General features: G+C 41.8%; 1 protein-coding gene across 1 annotated transcript in view; it reads right to left on the bottom strand.

Moving 5' to 3' along the window:
* Window positions 1–27442, bottom strand: part of LOC102306635 (BCL-6 corepressor) — a 105238-nt gene that overhangs the window by 10568 nt on the left and 67228 nt on the right. Inside the window, exons 4-8 of the mRNA XM_005932714.2 lie at window positions 26661–26919; window positions 22040–22480; window positions 21718–21945; window positions 12517–12872; window positions 5406–5564 (exon numbers count right to left, since the gene is read on the bottom strand). Of these exons, the coding sequence (XP_005932776.1) occupies window positions 5406–5564; window positions 12517–12872; window positions 21718–21945; window positions 22040–22480; window positions 26661–26919 (1443 nt within the window). The remainder of the gene's footprint in view (window positions 1–5405; window positions 5565–12516; window positions 12873–21717; window positions 21946–22039; window positions 22481–26660; window positions 26920–27442) is intronic.

Raw genomic sequence — 27442 nt, 5'->3', positions numbered from 1 at the left:
CAAATGTGGAAACAAATTGAGACCACAGTAAATTTTCCCTCCTGTCACAAACCCATCACAGAATATGAACAACTTTTCATCTTGCATTCATTCGAATGTTGTAATCCTTCTGCAATAGTCCAGTGTGCACAATTTTGGCTATACACGCAAGATGTTGTGTCAGGCTGCAGTCACACAAGCCTTGAGACCTCTGTGAATACATCCCCTATGATACCCTGGAAACCACAGGTCACAAGGGGGAAAAAAGTGTATTTTCTTGCCAGTTGTTGTGTGGTTGCTCAGGGCCGATGGTAGTCACCACATGAAATTTGTTTTAAAAAGGATGCTGCATTAAAAACTTTCTAGTAGACTGCCATAGTCCTCTGCAGTTTGCATGGAAAATGGTGATTTGTCTACAAAGACACAAAGTTTGATACAAACCATAAATGGGTTTCAAAGTAAAGGTTGTACTTTTTAAATTGTGCTGGTTGCAGTTGTAAGGCTCAACCTTACCTTGAAGGTGAATGTTTGCCATTTCTGTTTTGCTTTGCACTTTATCAGGTCTCACTATTATTTGGCAAGTAGCTGGTAAGTATTTGCAGACTGCAGCAATCTGCCAGTGAACAAAGCAATTTCAAAGAGCTTTTTAGTTCAGCATCAAATACCACCTTATGACTAATTTTACCTAGTTACTGCCAGTAAGTACTTGCCAACCATTCAGGAAATACAGATTTTCTCTTAGTGACCAGTGGGTTTCTGGCTGTTTTCTAGGTCTGTGTGACTTAGCCAAACGTGGCCACCAGTAGCAACTCTGCTTTTAGAAAGAGGTGATTTTTGGCTACATTTACCAACCAGTGCCACCAGAAAATTTTACTGTCTTTAAAAGATGTCCCCAAGTTAACAGTGCAAATGATAACTACAAATTGTACAACAAATGTAGAAACGTCTCAACATTCAGATCCATCTTCCCTGAATGTGACTTCAATTCATCATGGGAATATTAATTCTGTTAGCTGCACCATATGCTATCAATCCACAAACGTCGTGCACTGTTGCTGGAACCAATCAGAAAATGACCACAAGAAGTTACTGAAATCCAGGAGAGAAAAAAAATGACCTAAAAACAACAGAATGCCTAATATTATTTCCAAAATAAAGAAAAGAGTTTATTAATAAAATACATATAAAATTGACTTATTGTGAATATCATTTCCACTCTTTACTCATGCTGACTCCCCCCCTTACACATCCCACTTGACCTTCTGCAAGAATTCCACAGGACTAAATATATATCACCACAAACACACAACAAAGTGATCAGATAAACAATGTTTTGTTGGGTTAATGTGGTAATATTTATTTGTCTCTATGTAGATGATACAGTCATCTATACAAACAATAAAACCAACCACCTCAATCAAATTGTCCTTAGCTCTAAAAAATATATAGTAGCCCTTAAAGACACACTTTTGTTTCACGGGGCTTTATTATTCCACACTATATGGAGAACATACCAACATGGAAACATCATGTTACAAGCAAAGAGCAGTTCCACCTTAAGAATATAATAAAAGCCTCACTGTTTCTGTTCTTCTATACGTGTGCACGGAAACCTGTGTGTTAATGTGTGTGTGTGTGTATGCGATGATGGATGATAGCTTCATATGCAAACTGAGCTCATTAGCTTCACCGCTGCACCTCAATGAGAGAGAGAGAGCGAGTGAGAAGCTAGGCGACACCTGTGAGCCCTGACAGGAGCCGTCACACAGAGCATGAAATATTCACACCATGTGAATGTGTGTGTGTGACCCTGAAAACGGCCCAAAACAAAAATCCCAAACTAATTTTCAAGCCCATTGAGTGAATTTGAGTGAAATAACAAAAAAAAAAGTGCTTTGATGTTTGTAACATAATGTCACAAATTCAAGTTGATGTTACCTGAGATGACAGCCAGGAAAGCGGGACAGTAATATCAGCCTGCTTCCAACAATAGTTTACAACATATATTTACTAGCAGGTGGATATTTTTTATCAGGCTTTTCTGAATCAGATGTTTAATGTTAAAATTATAAAAAAAACAACAATAAAAATAAAAACTTCATATCAGTTCAGCATCATTTAGAGGTAATTTTGGTAGTTGGCTGGTTTTCTTGGCATTCTGATAGTGAAGGAAAACCAAGAAGTCAAGGGAACGGGACCAAAGCTAAATATGGTCCAATATAATATTACACTGTCTGATACACTGTAGATAACTTTAAGAAAACCAATTATCATGAGGTTAATCAGAAAAAAAGGCTTTAGTTTGCTAGGGAACATACATAGACCAGACTCTCAAGCAATGGAAAATGTCATGGCGTTTGATGAGTTCACATTTAGCCTGTTCAGAGGTATGGGTGCATGAAGGTACGACGAGAGGTGGATGAAGTGAAGTACCCATCACGCCTGTTGCCTAATTTACAAATCTAAGTGGGCAACAATATTATCTGTTGCATCAGTTGGTCAGGTCGAGGTTCAGTGATATTATGTGCACAAAAAATGACGTCAGCTGACTATCGGACTGAATAATCAACAGTTTTTTCCCCTGATGGCGCGGGCATCTTCCCAGAAAACAATGGCAGGATTCATCGGGCTCACACTGAGTGTTTCAGGGAGCATGTGACATCATTTTATATTTTATTTATTTTTTTAGACATGATTTGGCCGGCACAGAGTTCAGTCCTTCACCCTACTGAGAATCTTTGGGATGTGCTGTAGAAGTCTTTATAAAACAGTCTTACTCATCATCTGTTCATGTGTTCACAATCCTGGTGAAAAATTATGCAAAACTGGACGGAAGCTTATTGAAACGATGCCATGATGCACTTGTGTTGTCATCAAAGCTAAACATGGTCCAATATAATATTACACTGTCTGATTTTTTTTTCTTGGTCATGCAGTGTTTTAAAATGGTTCTGCATCTGATGAGTATTTTCATTTCCAATTATCATTCAAGAACACAGAGGAGCCTTTCCATTTTTTGTACAATCAGCAAAAAAAAGAAAAGAAAAGAAAAACCCATTAACTTTACAGCAAAATTTCACATTTGAGAACAGAACATGAAAGCATCAGTTTTTTTGCTTTGATTATGAACTGCAGTCATCTTGATCAACTGTTGCTGCTCTGAAATGCGGCAAAGAAAAGCTGAGACTCTTTACACACTTTTTCACTATTTCTGCACTTGCAATAACGAGACCAGTGCCTGATTTTTATCTCTTTTAACTGTTCCTTTCGGATCCAATTATTGCTTCGGTAATTTGAAAATATTGTTGCTGTAGATCGGTACACACGTGCGTTTCAGTTTGTGTTTAGATGAAGGTGAGACTTCATTTTTATGAAAAATGAATCAAACCAGGGAAAAAGAGGAATGAGTGAGTGGTGAGCCGAGGGCTAATTCAATTAGAGAGAGAGGGGATGTGAAAGGATGGGAAGCAAGTCTCTCTCTAATCTTTTTCATCTGGAAGCGGGGGATTAAAGTTCAAGGAAGGCGAGAGGAGGAGTGTGTGAATTAATGATCTCCGCTAAGAAAAAGAGTGAGTGAGGCAGAACAATGCTCAGCGGAGGAGGATGAATGGATGAATGTGTGAAAACGTCCAAGTGTATTTCGGTGTACATGTCTGATGTTCATAATGCCAAACTAAAATCTAAAAAACAAAAAGATTTTCTTTTAGCCTGACATCAAAAAGATAAAAAAAACATTTATTTTTAAAGCATTTTGATGCAACAATCCAGAAGCCATGAATTCAGTGATGTTTTGTTCTTGTTCTTAGAGTTTATAATCAGAACTGAATTTACTGATGAGAATGACATTTAAAAAAACCACTGAAGACAGTTGGATACAAATATAACAAAGAATAACTGGACTGGAAAACTAGACTTACATGTCAGAGAGGAAAACTGGACTCAGATTTTCATGTAAGAGAGGCAGCAGTTTAAGCAAAGATGCCAATTCTTCAGACAACAGGGACAGCAAGGCATTTCCAAATCAGCCAACAGACCTAATCTCTCCAACATGTCCTGGGTCTCCTACCAGTTGAACATCTCACCAAGGAGGCATCTACAGCTGGCTGTGGTGAGCTTTCTTGTGGTCACTACTCACAGCTCATGTTTATGTTTGAGGGCAAATCAACCAGTAAATCTACAGCATCTTCACCAATCTGTCTGTCAATGTCTTGCTCGAATCTTCCCTCAATTATGAACTTCTGAACAGCTTTACTTCATGTGAAACTTGCTGTCATCCTGGAGTGGGCTTCATCCTTTTCCAGCTGAGAACCTCAGAATTGAATGTGCTAATTATCGTTCCAGCCACTTCACACTCGGCTGCACACCACCTCAGTGTGAGCTAGAGGTCAAGGCTCAGTAAATCCAACAAAGCCACACAATCTGCAAAAGCAGAGACAAAAGTCTAAGACCACCAACCACTGCGGCTGTACAGGACCCAAATATCCTGTGACAACAAGCCCGATACCACATACCCTTGAATCCCTCCCCACGGGACACCTCAAGGCACATGGCTGAATAGCTTCTCCAAGTCCACAACGAGGATGAAAACTGCATCTTTCCACCTAAAGTTGAGGATTGACCAATAGGTGAAATCTCACCTTGAGTATGCCCTGATGTTGACCTTCTCAGAGAAACTGAGGAGTGGGATCCTGCTGAAGGAGAACATCCTCCGGTCGCCTTTCTTAAGAAGAGAAACCCCTACCCCAGTCAGTCCAATAAACAGCTGTTGAATTACTTCAGAGATTTTAACGACAGAAATGTGTGAGTCATCCTCCCCAGACTGCTTCCTCTGTGGATGACGTGTCAGTGGGTTTCAGGGGATCCTCAAATTATTCCTTTCCAACCATATCCACAGCTGAGGACAGCAGCACTCCACCCCCTCCACATAAACAGGAAACTACACATGAACAGGAAACAAATTCTCCAGAGTTGCCTGATGGGTTGCCAGAATCAATGCTGACCAGAAGTGTTGTTCAATGGTTTCATCAAACTTCAGTTTTTGCTTCAACCTCTGCCAAAACCCCGCTCAAAGAGGAAAACTGGACTAAGATGGTAAAGGCACCAGTTGTACCTCTTTACTCTTAACTATCCTTTAAGTGCGTTTACACTGCAAGACACACAACATGCAGTTTACTTGCCACATGCACACGTGCACACTGATGGAGGGAAACTGGACTAAAATACCTCTCAAGGGGAAAATGGACTACATTGTCCTCGAGGGAAACTAGCCAAAACTGGCCCCGATAAATAAATGGACTAAAATGTTACAAACTGAACTAAAGTCAATCAAATTTGCACGTATAACCAACAGTTGTGACTGCCTAATTTAAAACTGTTACCCACCTCTCCGCACACCTGTGCGTGTGTGTGTGTCTGCATTTTATTACCTCGTATCCCAGCCGGGCGGCTCGCTGTAGCAGCGTCTCTCCGGCGTTTTTGTTCACAATGAGCCGGCGCACCTCTGGAGGGACGGGACGGGCGTTGTGGGTGTGTTGTGGGGAAGGAGGTTGATGACTGGGCGAGCGAGATGAGTCTGACAGAGCGACCTGTGTGTGTGTTTGGAGGAAAAAAAGGTGACATTTACAGTGATTAACATGTGCTTGAGGTTTTTTTTTATACCCACAAAACAATTAAACACACAAAAACATGTGCTCACTTTCTTTCTACATCTGTCATTGCCACATCCCCCCCCCCCCTTCGAAAGCACACATGCACAGCCCTACTTTTTCAGGCTCGGTTGAAAATAGCACTGTCACCACCTCTGCTCCCGCGACTCTGTTTTCGTGTGATTTGTGTGTGTGTGTGTTTTCCTTTGTGAGTATGTGTGTGAAGCCTGAGGCTGATGACAGAAAGCTCAGGAGGAGATGGAGGAGGAGAAGGAGGAAGAGGAGGAGGGAGTGATGGTTTGTCTTAAAGTAAAAGACAGAGCAAAGGAGGAACAAATTAGGATTCTCTCTCCCTCTCCTCGCTGTTGGCATGCCTCTCTCGCCCCTCTCCCCACTGTTCCCCTTCATGTGTTTCCTCTTTATCTTGTTTCCTCAGGCGTGTTGTTGTGCGTTGTTGCCACTCAGGATCACACTTTGACTCTAACGCACAACAAAGAAAAGCTTTAGCAGGATTAGTAACGTCTTTTTCTTGTGTGGGGTTCCACGTGGTGTCATTTTAGGTCCTCATGTGTTCTTGATGATCAGTTCTCTGCACAACTTTTTGGACTTGGAGAACTTGCTGCAGCTCCTGTGTGAATTTTTTCACATCATCTCATAAAATTAGATAATTTTTGGAGCTCAGGGTTCTGGCTTCACATTTGGTTAATATGTTATTAGTTTTAAGGTGGTATTTACAAGGTTTTTTGGACCACTGTTATATAGATTTTAACTTGATTTTCAACTGGTTTTGAAAGGGTTTTAATCTGGTTTTGGACTAAATATTGGAACTGGTTTTGAGCTTATTTTACTACTTTAGAATTTCGAACATGTACAGTATTCAGTGTTGGGGAGTAACGGAATACATGAACTGCTGTTACGTATTTAAAATACAAAATATGAGTAACTGTATTCCGTTACAGTTACCGTTTAAAAAGGTGGTATTCAGAATACAGTTACTTTGTTGAAATGGATTACACGGCGGTATTTTCCTGTTTCATATTGTGGCGGGTCAGGAGTGTTTGGGTTTTGTTTGACAGCTACGTTCTGTTGTTCCAGGCGGCAGCGTTACGGTTGCCATGGTTACAGGGTGACGCGCGCTCTCTCTGCGACTGTGTGTTTCCTGGGTGAGAGAGCGCCTTTTTGTTGTTGTTGTTGTGCTAAGCTAATAGCCAGAATGCTACAGGCATAGCCCTAAAGAATGTAGCATCATGGGCAGTGTAGTCTGTGCTGCAGGGAGAATGGACTGCCATACCTGTTATGTGTCTGTGAGCGCGAGGAGGGAGAAAAAGGCGTGTGGAAAACTACGAGTTGTCATCAAGCAGAAACGGGAGCTGGAAGCATGTAAATATAATAATAACCACTGCAGCCAAGAAGAGTGCCTGACGAGCCCAGTTGTAAGTAAGCTATTAAGACTCGACTGCATTTTTTGGCTACAAGCCCAACACGGAACCGACGTATTAGCCAGAGGTCCCTTTACCATGGTTCAGACCTTCAGTAATAGTAATAAATGACACAGCAATAGTACATTCATGTAGTTGTAAAAAGAATGATAATATATTAAGTAATCCAAAGTATTCAGAATACGTTACTCTCATTGAGTAACGTAACGGAATACATTACAAAATACATTTTGGGGCATGTATTCTGTAATTTGTAGTGGAATACATTTTAAAAGTAACCTTCCCAACACTGACAGTATTGGACTGATTTTAAACAAATTGTGATTTCGACCTTGGACTGGTTTCTGGGTTTAGAACAGATTTGCAGTTGTTTTGGAATTGTTCCAGAGTGTGTAGTGGACTGGCTGCAAATTTGATCTTGGAACTGGTTTCAAACTGGTTTTAGACACGGTCTGGACTAATTTTCGAAAAAAAAATTGAGTTTAGTTTTGGACTGATTCTGATTATGACTTTGGACCAGGCTTTAGACGGCAGTGGATTTGGTCTTTGGCTCAAGATGTATTTGAGATGTATTTTGGGGTTGGTTGTGGATTTTATCTTGGAATTGGATTTTGACCTACTTTTGAAGTCTTTGATGTCTTTTAAGCTTGTTTTAGACTGGTTGTACATACTACCATCTACCAACTTTAGCTTATTTGGCTTACTATACTGTAATCATTTTGCTAAAAGAACATGCAACATCTGGCATTTTTGGTGTACTTTTTGAATCTTCTACACACCCACCAGCTAATTAATTGCCCAGTTCACTGGATTGGACCCCAATTTGCATCCAGATGCCTTAATTGACCATGGCACAGATTCAACAAGGTGCTGGAAACATTCCTCAGAGATTTTGGTCCATGTTGACATGATAGCATTAAACAGTTACTGCAGATTTTTCAACTCCACACCCATGATGGAAATTTCCCATTCCACCACAAAGCTGATCTTTTGCATTAATGGTGTTTAAACAATGCCCCACCAGTAAGGGGCCCAATATGTGCCAAGAAATGACTCCGCAGCACATGCTGTTTAACATAAGCACAGTCAGATCCAATCAGCTGGATATTTTCTTCTTCTCCATCTTTAGACTGCTCCTAAGGGATCATCTGCCTCCATCTCAGTCTTTCTCTAGCCTCTTCTTTTGTTGCACCAATCTTCTGCCTCTGTCCTCTTTCACTACATCCATGAATCTTCTCTGAGTTTTTCCTCTTTTCTTCCTGCCTGGCAGCTCCATCTCCATCCTTTGCTCTATCCACTATCCCTCCTCTGGACATGTCCAAACCATCTCAGCCTTGCTTCTCTGTCTCCAGAATGCTCAATCTCAGCAGCTCAACCGCAGATGTACTCATTTCTAATCTTGTCAATTAAAATCTAAACATCTTCAGCTCAGCCTCCTGTCTTTTCACCAGTGCCATCATCTCCAAACCATACATCACAGCAATTCTTACTACCATCTTGTAAACATTCCCTTTCAGTCTTGCTGCTGTCCTGTCACAAATCCCCCTGCACACCTGTCTCCACCCACTCCACCCTCCCTGCATTCTCTTCTTCAGCTCTCTTATGCACCATCTTCTATTTTGGATGGTTGACCCCAGGAATTTAAACTCATCAACTTTCACTACTTCTAATGTCTACTCTGACTACAGATCACAGTGTCATCTTCAAACATCACAGTCCATGGAGACTCCTGCCTGACCACATCTATCAGCCTGTCCATCATGCAAACAACAAGGAGGTCAGAATTGGACGATTTGGCGAAAAATCAAGATGACTTCTCTCTTTTGTATCGGCAGAGTAAACTGGATATAGCGGGAAACTGGGAAATCAGATCTAAACTAACAATGCAATTACTACTACTGCACAACACTACACAACTATCAGCCAACCAGAGGATACTGGGTCCTGCAAAGAGATAATTATTTTGACATTAAGGTTCAAGGCTGTGAGTTCAACAAGTGTTTATCGCTCAGCAGCTCTTTGGCAGAACTGCCAGATTAATGAAAAACAAAACCAAGACCAACAAACACTAAACATTCACAATATTGGCAGAAGCAATTTGATAATGGTCCTAATATATTTACATTAAAATTAACTGGTCACTTTAATAAATGAGGACATTTTCTTGATCTTTTTCCAGTGATGAAAAGTATTTTCTGTTGTATTTAAGCAGAAACAAACCTAAATATACACAAATATATTCTGTACTTTTAATCAAATCAGAAGCAGGTAGAGCTGGATGAAAATGCAGCGCTGAGCTGCTGACGCCACCGCAACAGCCTCCACCGCTTAGCAGCCAGACGGTGTGTGCGTGTTAATGTTTTTATGTGTGTCAGGGTGTTTGTGTGAGTGTGTAATGTGCGTGTGCAGGCGTCTGTCAAACGAAGCCGCTCGCCGCCACGCATCGGCAAACAGGATGCGAGCTTTGCCCTGGAGGTGTGTGTGTGTGTGTGTGTTTTCTAGCGCAGCAGACTCCAACAAGGAGGAGGAGGGCTGAGCGAGAAGAGAGAGAAAGTGTGAGCGTGTGTTTGTGTCCTCGTGCCCGGAGGAAATCTCCGGTGCAGCAGCTGTCAAAACGACACAATCTTCTGCCCGCACACACACACACAGTATGAACACACACACGCACACCAGCAGTACATGCGGAGAATATTATTCTTCCTTCATAACCTTCAGTCACTCCATCCCTCCCTCCTTCCTTCGCTCGCTCTCTCCTTCAGTTTAATCTGCAGCGAATTGAATTACACGCGCATGCACACACACATACACGCAGACAGTAAAAACACACATACGTCCCTGCTGAGTTTTCCCAGTGAGCTCCAATCAGGACGATAATTGCAGCGATTAACAGAGACGGAAAAGAGACGAGAGGGAGGACAAACAACAAGACCGAAAAATAGAGTGTTGGAAAACCGTCCTGGCCATTTCTGCAGAAATTATGCTTTTACTTGGACTTGTTGCCATCTTGTTTTAGTCATGTGCGACTCGTTTAGGTTTTGTCATTATACCAAGTCAGTTTTATGGGTATCTTGAACTGGTTACTGGTTTTATGGGCATTTTAGCTTAGACTTCTCTTGAGGATTAGGATATCTCACACTTATCTCATAGACTTTGACTTCTAGCCATCGTATTTCAAACCTATAGGGGCCATTTTGTCCAGAGAGACTGGTGGGTTGTGACCTGGACTTGTTTTACCAAATATAAAACAACGGTTCCAGATGCCCTTTTCTTTTCGGTCCACAGACGAGCACCTGATTTAGACACTTAGATTTTACCTGCAGCTGTGGTGTATTACTACAGATATAAAACGATATCAAGGAGTTAAACAAGCGCTCCCTCTTGACATCATCCCTCTGGGTGAGTGTGTGGGCGTTTGAGTCATTCTGAGTCACATCATTTGCATGTGTTACCATTTCTGCATTTAAGTAAACAAAAAACCCAAAAACAAACTCAATTTCTCCACATGTGTGTGCATTTGAAGGGTGCAGTTTAAATCTAAGGTGGCCTGCCTGTCTCATTATTTTTATGTGTGATGGAAAAATAAAATGAATCACACTTTTCTATTTTCATATTTTGAGAGGAAATGAGTCAGAGGTCTTGTCCTCTATTCTTTTGATGTGGCCAGTAATCCCCCTTGCTAATACGCAGGGGAAGAAAAAGAGCACATAAACTAAGCATACAGTGGGGCAAAAAAGTATTTAGTCAGCCACCGATTGTGCAAGTTCCCCCACCTAAAATGATGACAGAGGTCAGTAATTTGCACCAGAGGTACACTTCAACTGTGAGAGACAGAATGTGAAAAAAAAATCCATGAATCCACATGGTAGGATTTGTAAAGAATTTATTCGTAAATCAGGGTGGAAAATAAGTATTTGGTCAATAACAAAAATACAACTCAATACTTTGTAACATAACCTTTGTTGGCAATAACAGAGGTCAAACGTTTACTATAGGTCTTTACCAGGTTTGCACACACAGTAGCTGGTATTTTGGCCCATTCCTCCATGCAGATCTTCTCGAGAGCAGTGATGTTTTGGGGCTGTCGCCGAGCAACACGGACTTTCAACTCCCGCCACAGATTTTCTATGGGGTTGAGGTCTGGAGACTGGCTAGGCCACTCCAGGACTTTCAAATGCTTCTTACGGAGCCACTCCTTTGTTGCCCGGGCGGTGTGTTTTGGATCATTGTCATGTTGGAAGACCCAGCCTCGTTTCATCTTCAAAGTTCTCACTGATGGAAGGAGGTTTTGGCTCAAAATCTCACGATACATGGCCCCATTCATTCTGTCCTTAACACGGATCAGTCGTCCTGTCCCCTTGGCAGAAAAACAGCCCCATAGCATGATGTTTCCACCCCCATGCTTCACAGTAGGTATGGTGTTCTTGGGATGCAACTCAGTATTCTTCTTCCTCCAAACACGACGAGTTGAGTTTATACCAAAAAGTTCTACTTTGGTTTCATCTGACCACATGACATTCTCCCAATCCTCTGCTGTATCATCCATGTGCTCTCTGGCAAACTTCAGACGGGCCTGGACATGCACTGGCTTCAGCAGCGGAACACGTCTGGCACTGCGGGATTTGATTCCCTGCCGTTGTAGTGTGTTACTGATGGTGACCTTTGTTACTTTGGTCCCAGCTCTCTGCAGGTCATTCACCAGGTCCCCCCGTGTGGTTCTGGGATCTTTGCTCACCGTTCTCATGATCATTTTGACCCCACGGGATGAGATCTTGCGTGGAGCCCCAGATCGAGGGAGATTATCAGTGGTCTTGTATGTCTTCTCATTTTCTGATGATTGCTCCCACAGTTGATTTTTTCACACCAAGCTGCTTGCCTATTGTAGATTCACTCTTCCCAGTCTGGTGCAGGTCTACAATACTTTTCCTGGTGTCCTTCGAAAGCTCTTTGGTCTTGGCCATGGCGGAGTTTGGAGTCTGACTGTTTGAGGCTGTGGACAGGTGTCTTTTATACAGATGATGAGTTCAAACAGGTGCCATTCATACAGGTAACGAGTGGGGGACAGAAAAGCTTCTTACAGAAGACGTTACAGGTCTGTGAGAGCCAGAGATTTTCCTTGTTTGAGGTGACCAAATACTTATTTTCCACCCTAATTTACGAATAAATTCTTTACAAATCCTACCATGTGGATTCATGGATTTTTTTTTTTTCACATTCTGTCTCTCACAGTTGAAGTGTACCTCTGGTGCAAATTACTGACCTCTGTCATCATTTTAAGTGGGGGAACTTGCACAATCGGTGGCTGACTAAATACTTTTTTGCCCCACTGTATACACAGATGACCTCTTGCACTTTCTCTCAGATGCTCACAGTTCTATTCAAGGTGTCCTTCAAAAATCCATTCGTTCTAAATAAATAATAAATAAATCACATTTTATAAAGAGAAATAAACTGACCTTCCCGTTCCTTTCTTCCTCATCACTTCCACCCTCGTCTTGTCCCTCCGCCTTTGCTGCTTCTCCTCTGGTGTGTTTTGTCTTGCAGGGACGCTTGCCTTTCGGCTTGTCTGGGTCATCATCATGGCAGCGGAATGGATGGGGGTCAGGTGATGAAGAGAAAGAGGGAGGAAGAGAAGGCAAGGAAGGAAGGAAATTTGACACCTTGTGGCTCTCCTTTAACTTCTGATGCTTGTCCTGAAGGTGGAAGGAAGTGAAGGTGGCAAAAGATGTGGGAGCAGGTTGCCGAGGTACAGAGCTGGATGGTTGCCGGGGTAGATGGGTAGGAGATGAGGGATGGGGGGCCATGTGGAAAACTGAAAGAAAAAACAAAAGACAAATCAGGGATGAATTGTTTCTGGTCAAAACATAAATTCTGGCAGAACTGATTCAAAATTACAAATGATATTAATAATAATTTTTTTTAAAAGTCATCAGGTATCAACTTGTTTATCGTGGTGGAAATACTTGAACAACGACTAAAAGCATTATGTTAGGTATAAAATCACTGTTTTGGCTGTGAACAGAACGCATGTCCTGCAGGTATCTGGTCACTAATTAAAGTTACATTAAAATGCTGACGGTCACAGTGATTCCAATTTATCCAGAGATAAGAATGACTTTTTATCACAATCCATCTAACAGATATCTCAGTCTTGAATCAGAGGTTGTTAATTCTATTTTAGTTTTTATAAAACTAAATCCTGTGCAATTTATATGATGCTAGGAGAAAATATAATGGATTCAGTAATCTCTAGAAACAAATTTGTAGGTGAAAGTACAACATCCTCTTCTCTCCAGGGGAACATCCTAGGCACCTCCAGGCCGGCAGAGCGATATAACCTCCAGCATGTCCTGGGTCTTCCTCAGGGCCTCCTCCCGGTTGGACATGGCTGGGATATCTCACCCAGGAGGCACCCTTGTCAGATGTCCAAACTACCTCAATAGGCTCCTTTCGCTGTGGAAGAGTGGCAGCTCAAATGACTGAACTCTTCATCCTATCTCTAAGGGAGATGCTAGCCACCACAACCTGACTTTGGATAAGCCAAGATAATAGATGGATGGATGAGGGTTAAAGAGACAGGATGGCTTGTTTCTGACAGAGAATATATTGAAGGCCTAGAGTTGTTGTGAAAAAGTGTTTGGCCCCTTTCTGATCTCCTATTTTTTATGTTTGTAACACTTTTTTTTTCAGATCATTAAACAAATTCAAATATTAGACAACAATAACACAAGCAAACACAAAATTCACTTTCTAAACGAAGGTGTTTATTATTAAGGGGGGGAAAAAATCCAAAACTACACAGCTCTGTGTGAAAAAGTGATTGCCCCCTAAACCTAATAACTGGTTAGGCCACCCTTAGCAGTGACAACTGCAATTCAAGTGTTTGTCATAACTGAGTCTTTTACAGCACTGTGGAGATTTTTTGACCTACTCATCTTGGCAGAATTATTGTAATTCAGTCAAAGTGGAGCGTTTTGGGGCATGAACCAGCTTTTTAAGGTCATGCAACAGCATTTCAATCAGATTCAGGTCAGGTCTTTGACTAGGCCGCTCCAAATTCTTCAGTTTGTTCTTCTTAAGCTATTCAGAGATGGACTGAAGTGCACTTCATCTTGAGGTCATGAACAGATGCCTGGACATTCTTCTTAGGATGTTTTTGTAGACAGCAAAATTCCTGGTTCCATGAACCATGAATGTTGTTTCTTATGGAAGAGCCATGAACAGTGACTTTAACTGAGGCCTGCAATTCTTTGGATGTTGTTCTGGGGTCTTTTGTGACCTCTTGGATGAGTCCTCACTGCACTCTTGGGGTAATTTTGGTTGGCCAGCCACTCCAGGGAAGGTTCACCACTGTTCCATGCTTTCGCCATTTGTGGATAATGGCTCTTGCTGTGGTTCACTGGAATCCCACAGTTTTAGAAATGGCTTTATAATATTTTCCAGACTGATAGATCACAATTACCTTTCTCATTTGTTCCTGAATTTCCTTGGATTATGCTTGATGTCTAGCTTTTGAGGAGCTTTTGGTCTACTCCACTTTGTCAAACAGGTCCTATTTAAGTTATTTCTTGATTGACAACAGGTGTGGCAGTAAACAGGCCTAAGTATGGCTAGAAAAACGAAACTTCCAAAGATGTGATACACCACAGTTAATTTATTTTAGAACAATATGTCGTGTTCTAAGATTTCTCAGGGACTTGATGGAGATTTAGGCTGGATGGACATCAAGGATGATGATATCCCTTAGAAGTGCTGAGTTAGAGTTATGAGTGAAAATGAGGACAGTTTAAAACACAGATCACACCAGATATGATAGAAAAATTAGTTCCATGGCTTTGTGTTAATGGTATTTTTTTATCCAAGTTGCCAGCTGTCAACGTATGTCCAACCTAAATGTGGACGTCACTTAAAAATTGTATTCTGTTAATCGGAGTCAATACATTTTCAGGGTGACCTTAAAAATGGCCAATTTGTGCAACAAACTTAAACTTTTCTTGCAGCTTGTGATCATTCTCCTGTTTGCGCAAAGACTCTATTCATCGCCCAAAATGAGCTGCCGTCTGTCCTTCAGCCGGGGACGGGTTAGATAATAAGAGACAGAGCAAGAGAGAGCGTGAGAGAGGAACAAAGAAACACACAGCTTCCTCGCTTGAGTGGAGCAGCGAGCAAGCAGGCGTGCGAGCGAGCGAGTGAACGGGCGAACGAGGTAGCAAATAGTGGGGGAGGGGAGGAGAGAGAGAGTGCTTGCAATGTTTTCCATTGCAGACGCCTGGAGGAAACACTCACACAGAAAAACACACACATGCTGTGCCGTCTCACACGCTCACGCACACACACACAACCGCTAATGTGTAAATGTCACTGCACGCGCATGCACACAGACACACACACAGCCAGAGGTTTTTTCTGAGAGCCGACGGGGAGTCACGCCGCTTCCATCTGCTGAATTATTTATCAGCCTGGACACACACAAACTCACACACACACAGAGACACACACACACACACACACTTTATTCACCTACGTACTCATTCTCTGTGAATAGGATTAACATATACAGCACATAATGAGGGCGCACGTGAATGTGTGAAGCTACTAAACAGGAATTTATCATTTACTGGAAGCTAGTTTGCGCAGACGCACAAAATTAGAGACACGTGTAAAGACCCACACACATACAGGGCTAATACTGAGTGTGTGTGTCTGTGCGAATCCCTCTGGATGTGTCGCAGTAAAACAGCTCCTCATTTTAATCATCAAACTGCAGCATTCATTGTTTTCTCAAGCATGACATGATCATTATCTGGAATCACTGGCCACGCCCCTCTTGCAAACACCTGGTGCTTTCAGGTGCGACTGTGCATATTGATTGATCGTAGAAGAAAATTCTAGTGTGTTCCCCAAGTTCCATTATCTCAGTTGTAAAGATCAGTGAACTGAATAAAACTAGGATTGAACATAGTCTTTATAGAACAGAATGGAGATGGCTATCTTTCAATATAGTTCAAAGTACACAGTAAATAGTAATTTTCCTTCAAATGCCCACGACCACACTCACTAGGAGAGGTTGCCTATAAATAATGTCACAACTGGTGACATTATCCCCAGGTCTAAAAAGTCATGAAATTGACCAACAAACGTTTTTCTTGAGCTTGTGAAGAAGAAGAGCCTTACGAATAGAATTCAACAGGAGCATTTCTATCACTTTGTATCTTCCTCACTTGGCTTCAGGTTACAATGAGAACTTTTTAGAGTTGGAGCTTTTAATCTTTTCGCTCCTTTTGACACAATGAAGTAGTGACTCTGCTCCAATTTCCCTCCCATTATCTGAACTCTCCAATATATCTCATGGTGTTTTCACACCTTCGGTATTTAATCTGTTTTCCCCCTTGGCGCGGTTTGTTTGTGCAGGTGTGAACATAGTAATCGCACTGGGTCCAAAACAGCAGCACTGAGACCTTTTGAACAAGAGAGTTACAAATGAACTGTTACCAGTTATGTTGCAAGTTTTTTTAAATATATTTTTTTGGCCCTTTTGACTAGCTTTATTGGATAAATACAGTGAATATATACTGGAAAGCGGAGGGGAAGAGAGAGGGGATGACATGCAGCAAAGGGCCACGGGCCAGACCCGAACCCGGGCTGGCTGCTTTCAACTAGGGCTGCCACGATTAGTCGAAGAGTCACGATTACGTCGACGATTACGTCGACGATTACGTCGACAATTACGTCAACGACTGATTTGATAGTCGATGCGTTGTTTGAAGCTTTGTGAGATCACAAAAGACGCAGGGATAAGTAGTAGGATTTAAGAGTGTAATAATGGACTGAAACAGAAGATGGCAGCACTGCATGTACAAGGATGCCAGCTGCCGTTAAACCCCGAAGAAGAAGAAACTGTATCACAGAATTCATAGCGCAGCCCAGCTCAGTTTCCAACAATGGTGGCTGCTAGTTAGTTTTGATATTACTCTTATTATTCTTTCTGGGTCACAAAATAAACGTTTAACATATTAGCTGTGTAAATCTCAAATATCTGCTCAGTTTATCAAGACACCACATATTTTCAAAAGCGCTCCGACGTTTTCGGAGACGTCTGTTACCCACTAGCTCGATAGCTAGCCGGGGGCAAGGCTCACTAGAGCCCGTGAGAACAATGGACTCCCGGCAAATCATTTTCAAACCCACCACTACTCAGGTTAAACATATATAAGTCACTTAGATAACTTAAATATGTTATTGTTTGGCTTTTTGTAGTATTTTATTTGTTCCTGAGTAAATCGGTTTGGCTGAGATTAAACTTCTAGTTTTTACATAGCTGAATAAACGTCAAGCAGACAAATGATTATCAGAAGTGTGAGATGCTGGAGAATATACTCCGGTGTCCTGTTATACTTTAGATAGCAAGGAGTTTATTAAACTTCACCAAAACAATCTGCAAATTTCATTAAAATTTAATAAACTATCATCTTGTCTTTATTTTTAGTTAGCACATACCTTACACACTTAAAGCTGTAAGCTAATGATAGTTATATAAGAGCAGATGCATGCTTGTGCAGTAAGCTGTACTTTTACGTCCAATGGATGCATGATCTGATTAGTCGACTAATCGCTAAAATAATCGGTGACTAGTCGACTATCAAAATAATAGTTTGTGGCAGCCCTACTTTCAACCATGCGGAACATGGTCGCTCGTTCATCCGACTGAGCTAAACCGGCACCCTAGTATGTTGTAAGTTTGAGCTAAAAAACTTACTTGTACTGTATGCTTTGCATTCTGGAATACTGAATTGCACTATGATGTACAAAGTTGTGTATGGACCAGCAACTAGCTGTGAGATGAACATGAATTCTCAGTGTTCTCGGATACTTCAGAAGACTGCAATGTGTTCCTGTATTTACTTTTGTTGCTCCCAACCCAGACATCTCAGTAATAAGCGGACTGAACATTCTCACGTATTTCATTGTCATGTATTTTGGTTAACTTTGAGTTCACTCTGATTTTTCTCTGTGTGAAAACAACCCAAACTACATGGAAAAGCTACAAGGTTACAAACTCACCAACTGATTCAGACCAAAGTAATCAAACTATAGGTATGAAAACACCCTCAAAGAGTGATCCCAGATAAGGGTAGGGTGTCTGGTTGTCTGGTCTGGTACAACTCCCCTGTGGCTGTGAATGCAGCACTGGTCAATCTCATGGTCCACATTATCATCCTCTATAAACAAGATAAACTCTTTTACTTGGGGCAGCAACTCTCCTGCATCATAGAAGAACTTATCTGCTCTTTTCCTGCAGAGAATTATGGACTCAGACTAGAAATGTTGACACTCATATTAGTTGCTTCATACTCTGCTTCAGACGTCCCAGTATGTGTCAAAAGTATGTTCTGAGGCCTACAGAACCAGACCATCTGCAAAAATCAGATGCTATCCTGAAATTCCCAAAATGGACACTCTCCACTTCCCAGCTATGCCTGAGATCCTGTCCATGAATAACAGAAATGGCAACAAGGGACATCCTCTATGGAGTTTAACACCCACCAAGACATGCTTGATATTATGTCAAGGCTTGCTTATACTGAGGTATGACCACAGGTAACTGTGACTCATGAAACCTGTAGTTATACAGTTAAGAGTACCTCTTACTTCACCTCAGGGAACCTGGAAAAAAATATTCTCCAAATTTATAAGACACATGCAGACTTGATTGTCAAACTCCCATGATCCCATGGGTACAGAGCTTTCCCACTGTTCCAAGGTGGAATTTTTTGGAGAAGGAAAAGAGGGTCCAAGCTTCCGTCTCAGCTTTCTCCAACAGGCTGAACAGTGTGTTACCCTGACAATTGAATCACATATGAGGGAACCCTTTTGCAAATGAGAACCACAATCTCTCCCAGCTACCTCATAGGTACTGTTCCAGATGTTCATGTATCCCTGAAAAGGTGTGTCTGAAGACTGCCCAACAATTTCTAGAGCTTTTAGGGGGAAACTTTTGCAACTTTTGCCCAGATATTCAGCAAGTTTTCAGTCTCTGCTTCCTTTGGTAAACTTGACCAACAACAGTGTTGTTGCAGGAAGGAAGGAGCTTTTCAAAGTACCACTTCCACCACATGGCAGTATTCACAATGTGCACCAGCAACTCCCCAACCAAAAATACCAAGCCCTGCTTTCCCTTCCTGAGTTTCTGAATGGTTTACTGGAACCTCTTTAAGGCCAACAAAAAGTCCTTCTGTATAGCCTCTGTTTTTGTCACGGCAGCAGTCTTTCTCGACCCCAGGTATTGGTGGTTTTTCAGGAGTCCCCTGGCCCAACAAAATTTGAAAGTACTCTTTCTACAGCCTGATGGCTTCTATTACCACCAACAACCATTAGTGGTTTCTTAGGTTACCACCAAGATTCACACCAATGACTGTCCTACGGGCTGCTTCTTAAATTGAGTATCATGGCCCAGTCAGATTCCATGTTACCCCATACATGCAGGAGGAGTTCTTATTTGGCTTCAGTCTTATATAGAATGAGGCGTTTTTCATAAAAACAATATTACTTTATTTTGAGTGTAATGACAGAAAGACATGTCAATAAAGTTGGGAAGTGCCTGAAAAATCATTGGTGCTAAAGAAACAATTGGAGGGCATTGTTATTAAGTTAACTGACTACATATCATTAATACGACTGGGTATAAAAAGAGCATCCATGAGAGGCAGATTTCACCAGTCTGTAAAAAATTGCAGTTATTAATAGTTTATCAATGTAAAATTGAAAAGAGTTGAAGATCTCTCATATAACATACACAATATCATCAAAAGATTCACTGAATTTGGAGGAATCTTTGTGTGTGAGGAAAAAGGCTTAAAATCAGTAATGAATGCTTCTGATCTCTGGGCTGTCAGGAAGCACTGCATTAAAAACAAAGATAATTCTGTCATGAAAACCACCTTATAGACTCAGGAACGCATCCAGAAATAGATAAAAAGAGTTTACCATGCCATCCACCATTGCAGGTTAAAGCTCTATCATGCAAAGAAGCTTTATGTGAACATTATACAGAAATGGGCAAAAGCTCATTTAAAATTGAGGCAAAATGGAAAACTGTTCTGTGATCAGACACATTGAAATAGTTTTTTTTTTTTTAAAAAAAAAAACATGGAACACACAGCATCCTCTGGACTAAAAAAAGGGGGACCATCTGGCTTGTTATCAGTGCTCAGTTCAAAAGCCTGCGTCTCTGATGGTATGGTGGCATATTAGGCCATCAGTGCTAAATGCAATAAACAGGTTTAGAGCAACATATGTTCCCATCTAGACAATGTCTTTATCAAAGAAGGCCTTGCCTATATCTTCAAAGTGCTTTAAGTCATTGGTAAAGTTAATCTTCTGGACAACAAAAACTGACATAACTTCAGTATTTACAGATTCATTCATACAGAGAAACAATCAGTGTGAGCAAAATCCTTGCAGTGCATGCTTTGGTAAATATAACTGCTCAGCGCTCCCAGCAAACTCCACGACAGCAGAAAAGTAACCATAAGCAGCCAATGGCTGTTCAAATTAAACACCTAAATTATTTCATAAATCTGGTGTACCACAGGGTGCTCCATTTGGTCCATTCCTATTTTGATGTAAATGGATCACATTTAAATCAATGCTTTTGATTGTATCATCTTGACAAATCAAGTTCCAACAGCATTCAAATGTGCTGCATTTGGGTTTATTTAAATTAATTACGTGTTGGTCTGCAATAATTCCAACTTGTTTCTCCTAAAAAGTAATAGCTTTACAGACCTTGTTATCAGCATCATTAGCATGTAGTAAATTTGCAGATCTTAGGCAAGTGCATGAAATCAGCAGAGACTTTGTAAGTCAGATGCACCAATACCACCACCACCACCACTAATGGCAGGTTTGGATTTAATTGGATTTATTTGGTTTGAGTTAAAGTGAATTTGACATCCTGAAGAGAACAAGCACAGACTGTGAGTGCCACTCCGAGCAGCCTTCAACAAACAGAGCAAGGAGACAAGGAGGAGGAGGCTGCTAACACATTCCCTATGTATTACTGCGAGTGTGACAGCTCCATCTGGGAGATGTTAGACGGCTATTAGCACGCCACGAGGCCGCACGGGTTCATACACACACAGATTTACACACACGCTCACATACACATACGTCGTTGGTGTAATTCCACTCGTGTGCTCCGGCAATCACAGAGAGAGGAAAAAGAGCTGTGAGGGAGAGACGAGAGGGGGTGGAGGAGGAAATGGAGAGGTGGAGGACTGATGACAGCAGAGAGACGCAGAGAGAGATTTCATCAGCACGAGCAGCAACAGCAGCAGAGCTTTCTGCTCTGAACCCACAGCTCTGCCTTCAGAATAAAAGTTGTTAGAGGTCTGCCGCTGACACATAAATGTGTGCCTCATGCAGCGTGGGTTAGAAGTGTGGTTTAATAAGTGAAACAAGTCCAAATCATCATGAAACTTGACATGGGCTGTCAGCTTATAGACATGTCTCTACTCGTGTCTAAACACATTTTATTCTTTAGTTTCCAGTTTCACAGTACATTAAATTTTTTTATTGTTCTTTAGTCGGATCCTGAATACACGTAGAATCATCTGAGGCAAAGTGTCAAGTTTAAAGAGCAAAATTTGAGGGTTTACCTCTCGTTCCATCCCTCCTCATAAATGTGGGCTCACACCAGCCTTCGCTGATGTCTGACCTCGCCCTGATGGATGGGACATCTGTTCTGAACTTCCTGTTGGCCTCTGCTGATCTCTGACCAGTGGGAAGCCATTGGTTGAACTCCCCGGGTAGGCGGGGCTTGTTGAGCCGAAGGCCATTCAACTCGATGCAGACCTTCAGCTTCTTCACGTCTTCCAGAGATGACTCTGTAATCAAGACCAGTGAGTCAGTAGGAGAAGACTCCAGCATCCCAACAGAAAAAGATAAAATCACAGACATGAAGACTTTCTGAATTCTTACCGTTTGTGAATTTGGCTTTCTTGCTCAGATTTTCCGTCCCCTCCTCCACCTCCATCTCCTCCTCTCTGTCCTCCTCCCTCCCTCTCTTCAGCCGGCTGTTTATGATGCTGCTCTGATGGAAAGGCTCAAGGCTGAAGATACGCCGCCGACTTATCTCCATATTCAGATTCGAACCTGTGAGGCCTGGGCTGGACATAAGGGTGGAGGTGTTTCCCTGAAACAGGCCTCTGGATGGGGGGAAAAACCTTTGTTGTTGTTCTGTCTGTGAGCCAAAACAAGTCTTCTCTGTCTTTTTCTCCTGACCAGTTCCTCTTTCATGTTCATTCTTTTTCTCTTTCTCCATAAAGCCATCATTCTTCTCCTTGGGGATGGGAATGTTGTCGGAGTTGCAACAAAGTGGCAAGACAGGGAGGTGGTTGTGAGGGCAGGGAGAGTGTAAACCTGCATGAAAAACAAAAAAAACAAAAAACAAAAAATGTACATCTTAGTTTAACACCACTATTCATGTACAGGGCCTGAATCTTAAAATGACTGAGGGAAGACACTAACTACTGAAAACACATTGGCATAATTTGTAATAGTTTGAAGACACTGATTTCAATAAGTGATTTAAAGAAGAAGAATGCACAGAAAAGACAGACAGCTAAGATTTTTGGTGGCGCTCCATAAGCCAAATGAAAATAGTTGCATTCAGTGCCAACAGACCTTGCATTGTTAGTTACAACCAAAGACAACGACAGTTAGAGCTATGCATTCAGGTTGGTCAACTGGAGACAACTGATGTCAGTCGGTTAGTATTATTTCCAGTTGTTTCTGGGGTGTTTTTTTGTCATTTTACTTTGGAAAGTTTATGGCCTGCCTCTTACGAAATGTGACTTGGTAAATAATTGATCTAAAAAAACCTCAACTGAGACCATGCATTAAAAACTGGAAGTTAGACTTAGGCGATATTACAGTATATGTGTTCTTGTTGCTCTTAACTGAACCAAAACCTACACAGCTGTGTGCCGTCATCATTTAACAGCATATGTTATCCCAACTTCCTTTATTTATGGTCTGCAAGCAGAGGAGTCCTTCATCTTGCAGCTTAATTTCAGGGGTTTATCCAGCTGCTTTCTTATAATTTTATTTGAAACATTTTTAATCTTCCCCTGGACACCACCACCACTGACCCAGATGGCATCCAGGACCTTCTGAAAAACCAGGGAAAAATGATGCCTTAACCTCATCTTCATCTTCAAGTGTCCTGATTTACCTTTTGTTTGTTTTTTGCCCCCATAAGGAAGCTGAGTCCTCACAAAGTGAGCAATACAAACACAGCTGTGTTCTGTTTTTCCGCTGAGAGGATCAAAGACAGGCGCCTTATACTCTCCCTCATCTTTTATGTCTCTCGCTCACTCTTTCCATCTTCATCTTCACATTTTCTCTTCTTCTCCTCATTCCTTTCTTTCTCTCTTCTGTCATCTTTTTTATTCTTCTTTCATCCTGTCTTTAATCATCCCGCCTCCCTATCTTTCTCCCTCCATATATTCCCATGCTCTCTCTTCTCTGAATCATCTGACTTGCCCTGCTTCCCGTTGCTTCCAGGCACATTATGCGCTATGGCAACGGGCCATCAAAGCAATCGTCATGGAAACGTTGTTGTCTGGCTGTGTGCACTAAAGACCGCCGCTTAGCACGCACACAGAGAATAAAACTGCCCTGAGAACAGCAGCGGCAGATTTGAGCAACTCTTGATTTTCCCGAAAACTTTTTAAGTTGCTGATTTGAATTTTGTCAAAAAAATACTTTCAATGTTTCTGAGATCCTTTCATTAGTTTAGGATTTCATTAAAAATCTTTTTTTACAGCAGAGGTCAGCAATAATCTGACATAAAATCCCCTCCCAAAAAGTTGCCATATGTAAGGCAACACTATAATTCAAATGGAAAATGTTTGCATTCAAGGAAATTATTTTTGCACAGTCACAAAGTCAGATATATTTATAAAGGAGGCTTCTCCTAATCCTAAAATGTAATCCCACATTGCCTATAAAGCCATAAAAGCACAACTGTATCACCTTTCTGACAAAGCCAGCAAAACTGAAAATGCAGTAAGGCAGTAAAAGCACAACAGTGTATAGATGTTCACCGGTCTTTTATTTATTTGCTCTGTAGAAGCATGAGCCTGAACTTGTGTGACAGATCGAGAGATACTGGCTGGATATAGTGGAGGTCACCTCAACATGTTGCACTGGATCTCCTAGAGAGGGAATGGAGAGGGGATTTCCAAGGCTGAGAAGCAGCTACAAAGGGCAGGTTCACCTTTATTCCCTATGCGGATCAGGGAACAAGCTCTGACTATTGTTTCACTTGTGTGTCAAGCAACAGTTAGGAGTACCTGAACCTTTACACAGTTCTTGGGTTGGGTGCTGGAGAGCGCACAATAGGTGATAACGGTGAAACCTGGAGGGGTTAGATTTGGAGAAACAGCCTGCCTGATCTGAACATGAGTGGTCTTCTGTGCTAACTACAGATGTGCAAAACAAACATGGTGTTCATGCATACGAGTGTTATTCAATACACATGGCACCAAGACACCTTTGGCTGCACATCAATAGTCAATACTGTAATAGAATAATTGGCTTTGCATGGCTGGGCCCCTCGGATGAAGACAGGAGAAGAGCTGACAGCCGATTGCAACCTGGTGATGCTTTGCATCAAGTAACAACAGTGGAGGAGGATGCTGGAGAGGCCTGGTGTGCCCAGTTGTGTAGGAAGGATACATTGTACGTGTCTAGCAGAAGTCGTCCAGAAGATCTTCAAATCCCACCAGAACATCAAAGACCAGCAACACCGAGTCCAAACAGGCCAGGTCTGCCTCTATGTTGCTAGGGTCTGTAGCAAGATGGTAGGTGCTTTCTGTAGCAGAAATCCCCAAACCCAATTAGGGACACCACAAGTTAAAAATGAGTCCTATCAAACTTATCTATTTTGTGGGGCTCTGGAAGAAGCTTACTACTAAAAGCATACCAAGTGGAAAGTTGCTCTAGCAGTAGCTGAAGCAAATACATGGTTATGGAAGAAGTGGGGATCAGGTAGAGGACTTGATTGTAAGGGCAGAAGTTACTGGTTGCTGAAGTTTTCAAAGCACTCCTCTCTGGCAGGCCCCTGGGGCTGGATGATATTTGCCCTGAGGTCCTTAAAGCTCTGGCTGATGTGGGTTTTTCCTGGTTGACACACTTGAAGCTGCGAGCCTACATTTGATCACATCCCTCAGATGTTCTGTCCGAGTATGCTTTGGGAGAATGGGGTATCTGGCTCACTTTAATGGCTTATAAGTTCCCTGTTCAGACTGTCAGACTCGTTGCTGGTGGATAAGGAGAACACTCCATGCTTATAACACAACCACAGTTTTGCAGAGCCTTTGCAGAGCCTACCACGTTCCCTTTGTAACTGTCTGACAGTTTTATCAGCATTCATATTTTTCTTCCTCTCACCCCTATCCATTTGGGGTAGATGGCTGGTTCTGCTGGCGGTGTTTTCCTATTGAAAAGGAGTTTTTCCTTCCCACCGTTGCCAATTATTAAAGATTTTTGTAGGTTTTTCATTTTGTTTTCGTTACATATATGAGTCTTTATATTGAGACAATGAGTGTACTCTTACCGATAAATAAACTGTAAAAAACAACAACAAAAAAAACCCTGCTAAAATGTTGAAAATGCTCAGGAGGAATCTACGGCACTGGTCAGGTCAACCACAATAGTCAGAGCCTGCACCAGCGCAGTGTGTAGTTACAAAGACACACTTTAGGATATGTTGTAGGGTTTCAGAGGGGCGTGTGGTTACAACGTATCTACAGTGTAGCTTTAACACAGAACTAAAAATTGTAATTTTACACTGCAAACAAAATAAACTGCTATATACCCAAGAATGACTCAATCTGAAACAAAAAAAAACAAAAAACTGACAGCAGGTTAAACATAAGAATCCAGCCATGAGTAACACAACTGAACCTTAAAATGTCTCAGATTTCAGCCTGTGGAGCTGTGACTGCAAGAAATGCAAGTTAAAAATGACTTAAAGTGAATCATCACAGTCAGACTTGTTTGGTTAGTTTGAAAAACTCATTGAAACGAGCCAAAACCGACCACCTAAAAAACACCTACTGAATGATCCTGAAATAGCGTTTTGGGACTTTTTTTGTTTTTAGCAGCGTGAACCGAGCGTGAAACAAAACAAATCGGGACTCTACGCTTAAAACTTTTACTTTTAAAAATGTGGAAGAGAAACCGCTGATGGTTTGCGTGTGCGACTGAACGGGCACACTTGGCTTTCTAGAGAAAATGAGGGCAGCGGTTCACTCAGTTTAAAAGGAGAGAAGTGCACCCAGAGTTCAAATGTGTGCGTGTATGTGAGATATACACACACACACACAAACAGACACACACACACAGATGGAGAGAGAGCACAAAAAGGAGAGAAAGAGACAAAGAAATTGAGCGACTTCAAGCGAGTGAGATCAACTGGAAAAAAGAAAGGCGTGTGTTTTTATGTCTTTGTGGGTCTGTGATGTGTGCATGTGTCTGTGTGCGTGTGCATGTGTGTGCGTCATCCTGCAGAACTCTCAGGAAATCCTCTTACCTCTTGGAGCCTCAGCAGCGGCTGCAGTGGGAGTTCTTCCTCCTCCCCCTCCTCGCCTCCCTTCACTCTGCTGGCAGCGTTCCCAACCCGCCTCATCTGTCTTCTTCTCCCCCTCCTCCTCCTCTTTTTCTTCTTCTTCTCCCTGCTGGCCTTCTGCCAGCTCCTTCTCCACTTCTTCTTCATCTCCTTCTCCTCCTCCTCGTCCTCTGTCTCCCTCTTTCTCTTTCAGCTCCAGCTCAGAGAAGCGAAGCATGGCACGCTGAGAAAAACAGAAAAGCACATATGAGAGTTTGCGTCGGTCGAGCCTGAAACACGACTAAGTGTCAACATCTTGCTTTAGCCTGGAGGCGTTTGGACCCTCTTGACCTTCATTACACATCTTAAATTTATTATTTCCCCAGAAACCAACCAGCACTCCTAAAGCTGGATGGATCAGTACATTAATTAGTCCACTTATTCTAATTGATTTAACCAACAGACAGCAGCTTATTCAATGAAACAAACAAACACACAAAAAAACAAAAAACAAGGGAGCTCAATAAAAAATGAAGGATAGAGGACTAGTTAAAAAAAATTGAGATTGATCAAGCAGCAAAGTCTGGAGATATTTATGTCCACATTTATGAAATAAACTTGTTTACAGCTTGATACAACGACTGTGTTGGTCTCTGTAGCTAATGTTCTCCTTTCCAAAGACTGTACTCAAAGTTTGCATTCTTAGGGACGTGGCCTCTTTGACTGATAGGTGGGTGGCGACACAGGTGGCTCTAGCTGCTCAGCTA

This window comes from Haplochromis burtoni, unplaced genomic scaffold (genome assembly GCF_018398535.1).
Source record: "Haplochromis burtoni strain Fernald_Lab_line unplaced genomic scaffold, NCSU_Asbu1 Contig_157, whole genome shotgun sequence".
NCBI classification, from domain to species: Eukaryota; Metazoa; Chordata; class Actinopteri; order Cichliformes; family Cichlidae; genus Haplochromis; species Haplochromis burtoni.
Note: the sequence above shows the minus strand (reverse complement) of the source record. Positions and strands in the feature narration are given on the sequence as shown.